This window comes from Arachis stenosperma, chromosome 5 (assembly GCF_014773155.1).
Source record: "Arachis stenosperma cultivar V10309 chromosome 5, arast.V10309.gnm1.PFL2, whole genome shotgun sequence".
In the NCBI taxonomy this organism is placed as follows: Eukaryota; Viridiplantae; Streptophyta; class Magnoliopsida; order Fabales; family Fabaceae; genus Arachis; species Arachis stenosperma.
Genome location: NC_080381.1, coordinates 131,586,252 through 131,592,716, shown reverse-complemented (window position 1 = coordinate 131,592,716; position 6,465 = coordinate 131,586,252). Strand labels below are relative to the sequence as shown.

The window sequence follows — 6,465 nt, the reverse complement described above, 5'->3', positions numbered from 1 at the left end:
TACATGCCTGACACGTGTCCAACACGCATGGTACATGTTACTTGGATTGGATGGTCGTCATGCGGACAACACGCATGATGCATCTTACTTCTAATTTTGACATGTGTCCATCAAGGTACATGCATGCTACATCAGCACATCGGCGCGTATCACCTACTATATCTGCAACGTCGACTCACTTATATATACATCCAAAAAAGTCCATTTCCAACCAAAAAATCTTTTAGCTGAAACTGAACCTGAAATTTCCGTCAACGAAAAATGAACATGAAATTGTCGAACCAGTCTAATGCAGCTGTCTCTTACGTTACATCTACGTAATGACTAAATGAATGACATAATGAATGACATTTGAATGCTATCGTTCGAATTATTTGACAAAATTTGCGTATCTAACAACTTCCCGTCCAACTTTCTACTTCACCTTCCAATCCCGTGCCAAAAGAATGTCCCTCAAAAAATGAGGGAGTAAGAATAATCAGTAACAACGATTGAAATAACCAATAAATAATAAATAAAAAATAGATATTCAAAAACGCCAATTTACACAGATCGCCATTCATCTAATACCAAGCTCCACAGTTATATACAATATTTGATGCTAGGACTTCACTGCAAAACTTGTTTTCCTCTGTCCCTCTCCTCCTGAATCCAAATCCAAAGTGTGTAGCAACTTAGTACCTTTTTTGTGTCATCGCATATTGCAACATTGAGGCTTTCCCTCTCTTTGCAATTTATCCCACAAGCACATCATTTGCCTTGGCGATTGGTAATGAGCCGTGTAATAGTCTTCTATGCAGCCGAATTGGCAGAACTTTAAGCTATGCGAGTATTCCACTCGTTTTGTCTTGTTAAATTGCTCTACCCACATCCCCATACTCACGTCTTCCATCTTAAACAACTGCACCAAGAGACCATAAAGGCATTCAGTGAAAAACTTCAAACGAATATGAGGATAAAAATATGAAGCATTAATTAATCTTACTAACCCTTAATTTATGCGCCTCAAACTCAGAAACAATGTACTGAGCGATGTCAGAAGACAAAATATAACCTGGCCCATTAGCATAGGGTGGATAATCCTCTTCTGGCCATTCCTGAAAGAAAAAGGTACCCAAAAAGGAAAGAAAAGAAATTCAATAAGTTTCTAATATAGCAACAAATATGAACATGGAACTTGGTCCAAACCATACGAAATTCATTTAAAAATCATACACTGAAATTCTTTAGTTCACCTAACAAGTAATTTCACAAATTATTTCAGGACATGCCTCCTCCATGATTCTAAACACTAAAGCATTGTGATGAATTCTGATTACCTCATATGCTACTGCCCATTTACCATGGCGTAATGGCTTGTGGTAGTAATTTATGTTTCCAATATAAAAGCTTGATTCATCTGAAAACTTCCTCGCTTGGTCGATAACAGAATCCACTCTTACAAACGTGTCATCATCACCCTTCATGACATACTTAGCTGAAACTGTGTGAACCTATGAACAATTGTAAAGAAGATTTCATTGTCAGCAAAACATTCTTCCTATTTCAAACTCAAAACTTTTAGTCAATCAACAACTCACCCCGTATTCACATATGGCTACTGTTTTCAAGACGACAAGGTCATAGTTATCCAGGTAAGGCACTATAACAATGTCACCGAAAAATTCTGCTTCTTTCTTCAACTCTCTATTGATTTCTTTTCTTGGATTCTGCAAAAGTTTCAATCTTAAGAACCCCCAACTAGACATTGGAAATGAAATTATAACTACAATCATTTTTAACAATAAATAAATAATAGCTTGTCAATTTATCATCATTACCAGTGCGACAAAGAAACGAGCAACCACTTTCGATGATTTGATAAGCGTATGCTGCATCCATGACCTCCTTGTAGCCATTCGCTCAGCAAAATGGTTTCCAGCTGAGAGTACACCAATAAACAGTTCCACTCCAGAGTCTGGAAGTGGTGGGGCTCGCCACCTAGTTGAAAATTCAAGTTGCCTCTGTGTCGCAAAACTAGGATGTGTTGAGGGCAAAGAAGCAGCAAATACAGAGTGGACATCAATGTCTCCTCCCAATGCAAGCCCAGTGGCATCCTCAAGAGTGAATCCCTGGGAAAATTAGAAAGCAAATTTAAGAAAATATGCAAATCCATAAGGTTCCGCCTAACAAGTTCATATTAGTTAACTCACAGTGCGATAGGGAAAAGAGGCCACATGCCTCCCATCGACAGTAACATGATAACCCTCCAATCCAGCATTAAGGGTAAGAACAAACAGCTTGTCCTCAGAGAATGGGAACGGCCAGTCAACTGTTACTTTCTTTGTGCGGCCAATGAGTCTATTCAACCACCATGTTGCCTTAGACTCCTCTGTGCGACCTTCGTCATCCCGAATCCACTTCTCACACTTCACCAGCCTATCAACTATTTCGAACAGAAGCAGTGTCATATTCAAAATATGACACATCTTTCAAATGAGACAATTCAATCCACAACTGGTTTAAAAGAATCACAGACAACCATAAAATTGAATTGAATATATTCTTAGCTAAACGAAAGGGTGTCATCCTATTAAACTATACACTCTTCTGTATTACTGTAGCATTCTCCTAGTAATTCATTCATAGAACAAACTAACAAGATCTGTCCCATAAGATATTATCAAATCCTTCAAATTAAGTGAAATCAGTTTCCATTTTGCATTATACTTCTCTCTCAAAACCAAGAGGGAAGAAGACACAAACCATAACAAACCAACCACATATCCTCACTTTTTTTTTCTTTCAAAAAATCATTTCATCTAGATTATTGCACCAATAAAAAAAATTAATTATTGTTCTAACTTAACTGTTCCCTTTTCTTTCTTTTTAACGCAATCACTTACAATTTATGAACTTAAAAAATATTTTTTTTCCTTTAAAGAAATAAGCAGAAATTTAAACGTATCGGTTTTCATAAGCCAGAAAAAAAAAATCAGCTTTCTTTTAATTTTGCATACAAATTGAGCTTCTTTATTTCTCAAACAGAAAAACAATCTGCAACCTAGGTACGCAATACTTAAATTTGCTTAATAATTGAGTAGAAATTTTTGATCATGTGAAAAGGGAAGGAAAAAGTCTCTTTTGTTCAGAAATGATGGATACCCTGGCAGTGGTATATATCAAGATAATAGTAACTAATTCAAACAAGTCCTCTCTAGTGTTCTACGATACTACAACATACACATACATACCAGTATCATCATCAGCCTTGGATTTCCAACCGTCACACCTAAGAGAAGCGCCCCACTGCATTCGGTAACAAGTGTTCATCTCGATCACAGGCCTCCCGCTCCAATCTCCCTTCAACCTAGGATTGAAGTGGAAGATTCTCGGAGGCTCCTCACCTTCAACGGTTTTCAGTCCCTGCAGCTCCACCACGAACTGCGACACCAGCGTCGGTTCCTCGTCCTCCCTCACCCTCGATATCGTCGACTCGAACTCCGGCTTCGCCGCCTTCGCCCTCCCGACAACCGTCACGTGCGATCCCAACGTCAGCCCGCACGGCAGCGCCACCACGCCTGAGAATTCCGAACCGGACACAGAAACCGAGCCGGGACACGTGCCGGACCGGTTTTCCGGCTTGGCGGGCTTGGGCTTTGGAACGTCCGGGTTCTGAAGCTCGGTCCAGAGGCGCAGGCCCACTTCCCGGGCGTTGTCGGCTAGCTTGTAGAGGTCGGCGGAGCCGTCCTTGCGGGTCGGTTCAAAGGTATTCGGGTCGAGGGTGAGGCCTGAGAGGAAACCGGGTTGGGAGTGAGTTTGACTCGGAGAGAGGTTGTTGTGTGAGACGGTTTTGAAGGGGCGGTTTGGAGCTTGGTGGTGTTGGAGGTCTTGTTGGCTGAGGAGTCTGGTGGTGGTGGAACTGGAGCGCGTGGTGGCGGTGGAGAAGTCTTGGCGCGTGAAGGAGCGGAAGACTAAGGGGACTTCAAAGGTTACCAGGAGGAGGTAGAGGAAGGCGGCTCCGGCCAGGAACTGAATGGATCTCTTTCGGGTTAGAGACGACAACGTTTCGAACCTTCGCTTCATCGTGTGGCGTTTATGGGACCACTATGTTGGCTTGGCTACTTCAGAGAAAAAACGGTCGTAGAAGGTTCCCGATAAAATCTCTCTCTCTTCCTTCTCTCACGCACGCATTGAAAGGCTTTGTGTATATGAGAGAGAGCGAGAAAGAGAGAAAGGAAAAGGGGGGAGGCAAGTTGGGTTGGCTTGGGTTGGGTCAGCAACACCGAAACGGCGAAAAGTAGAAGCGCGTAATAGGAGAGAGAGAATGTGGAATGACTTTGAGGAGATGTTGCTGTTGCTGGTTGAGGTTTGGGTCGGTCATGTTCGTATTTTCTTGGAAAGTGGGAGAACAAACATATTTTAAGGCTTTGGTGGCGAATACTAACAACAAAAACACCAATTCCATACCAATAACATATAAATAAAAAATATTTGTTACAGTGCTTAAAAGTTATTGTTTTATTATTGAAATAGATTAGATAATTAATTTTAATTTTAAAAGTATAAAAATTAAAAAATTTAATTTAAAATTATTATAAAAAATAATTTAAACAAAAATGAAATACCAAATAACAAACATCATAAAATTAGCCTAATTAATATTTAAGGAAATAGATTTTAATGGTTTATTCTACTAAGAAATTACCCCAAAAAATTATAGGTTAAAATGGACTTTTCTGTTAACTTCTTTTAGGGGAATTATTTTTAAAAATAGAATCAAATTATACTAAAACTATTTTTCATCAAAATTTGAAACGATTACGCTATTTAAATGTGAAAAAGGTACTATTTAATCGGGGTGTTTAAATATAAATCCATTCAAACAAATTATTCATCTAATTCAATCCAAATCAAACCAAAAATCTATCAAAACTGCAATAGGTTGATCTGAATTAAATCTCATACAGCATAATTGATATTTATCTTCTTTATATAATTTTATCTTATTAAAATTAATTCAAACTGCACACCAAACTTCGCTATTATTTTGCAAGAGTGCGCTCTCTTTCTTTTTTGTACTACTACCTTTTTAATTTTCGCAAACAATCGTTGTTGAGAATTCAAAATTTAAAACAAAACTACAGAGAAGATAATATTTTTAAAATTTCTAGTTATATGAAAACCTAAAACTAAAATTCTAGTTATTATTGATCTTGTACACAATACTATCATAGAAATATGATAGATAATATATGAATAACCTTATATTTTTGAAATAGTTTGATATTAAAATAATATTAATGAACTTTTATATTATATTATATTTATAACTTGATGTTGTGTTTTTTAATAAATAAATTATGATTATTTAACTTATATAAATTATAATAGATTATATTGTATTATTTTTAGAATAAAGTACTATTTTTGGTTTCGGATGAGACTAAATTTTAATTTGATTTCTAACATTTTAAATATTAGTCCAAAAAATTTTAAACGGATTTAATATTGTCTTTCTGTTAAATTTGATATGAATAAGATTTAATTACTCTGTTGATCCCTATAGTTTCGTGAAATTTTTAATTTGGTCTCTATACTTTTTTTCTTTTTAATTGGGTCCCTGCACCAAATTTTTTTTAATTAAGTCCCTCTTAATAGTAATTGGCTTAATTTTATAGGGACCCAACTAAAAAAAAGAATTGATACAGGGACCTAAACAATTATCTTAAAAGATAATGAGTTTCTTAATAAAAAATATCATTTTTGACCTTTGAATTTTATTTTTGTGAGGCTGTTTAGTCCCTCTATCAATAATATTTTTTTCTGTATTAACAGAATAAATCTACATAATATGTTTCTGTTGATTTATGTGTTAAAAGGCAACTAGGATTGATAAATTCTTTTTTATTGGGAGTCTCGTTGTCTTTTAAGAATAATTGTTAGTTTTTTTTATTTTTTCAATTATCTTTTTTAAATACATTGACAAAATTTATTGTGTAAAACTAAAAAATATTAATAATTTTTAAATTATTTTTACTTATAAAAATTAAATAGAATATATATTAGTGATTAACAAGTGACGTAAGAGAGAGATCGTTGACAGAAAGGCTAACCAGTCTTACGAACTTAATTATCAGGGGCCGAAATGATTTTTTTTTAAAAAAAAATCTCGTAGTCATTCAAAAAAATTATCAGAAATCGACATGGGTAGACTTAGAGAGACTTTATTATTAGAGTTAAGTACGATTTTGGTCCTAAGGTATAGATCAAAAAAATTTTTCGTCTCCAATCTTTTTTTGTATACAAAATCGTCCTTAAGGTTTAAAACCAAATTTTAAAATCATCATTTTTATTTAAATATTAAAATTTTGGACAAAATTACCCATAACAAAAAATTATAAAATAAAAAAATAAGAGAAACACATTGTTTCTATTCCTGCGAAGGAAAAAGGGAAGAAGAAGAAGGGAAACGGGAAGAAGAAG

General features: G+C 35.5%; 1 protein-coding gene across 1 annotated transcript; it reads right to left on the bottom strand.

Moving 5' to 3' along the window:
* Positions 1-321: 321 nt before the first annotated feature.
* Positions 322-4,364, bottom strand: LOC130980059 (hydroxyproline O-galactosyltransferase GALT6-like). Its single transcript, XM_057903660.1, has 7 exons — positions 3,234-4,364; positions 2,193-2,425; positions 1,821-2,111; positions 1,581-1,709; positions 1,320-1,493; positions 990-1,097; positions 322-901 (listed from the first exon to the last, which is right to left on the bottom strand). The coding sequence occupies exons 1-7, from the start codon at positions 4,063-4,065 to the stop codon at positions 692-694; spliced, it is 1,977 nt and encodes a 658-aa protein (XP_057759643.1). The 5' UTR covers positions 4,066-4,364; the 3' UTR covers positions 322-691.
* Between the last annotated feature and the right edge of the window lie 2,101 nt (positions 4,365-6,465).

What these genes read in the sequence shown, in the direction of transcription:
- LOC130980059 (XM_057903660.1), bottom strand. Translation starts at nt 4,065, where the DNA reads ATGAAGCGAAGGTTCGAAACGTTGTCGTCTCTAACCCGAAAGAGATCC. An exon ending in CAAGGCTGATGATGATACTG is followed by an intron (nt 2,426 to 3,233) that starts GTATGTATGTGT and finishes TGTTCGAAATAG; the next exon opens with TTGATAGGCTGGTGAAGTGT. An exon ending in CTCGTTTCTTTGTCGCACTG is followed by an intron (nt 1,710 to 1,820) that starts GTAATGATGATA and finishes AAACTTTTGCAG; the next exon opens with AATCCAAGAAAAGAAATCAA.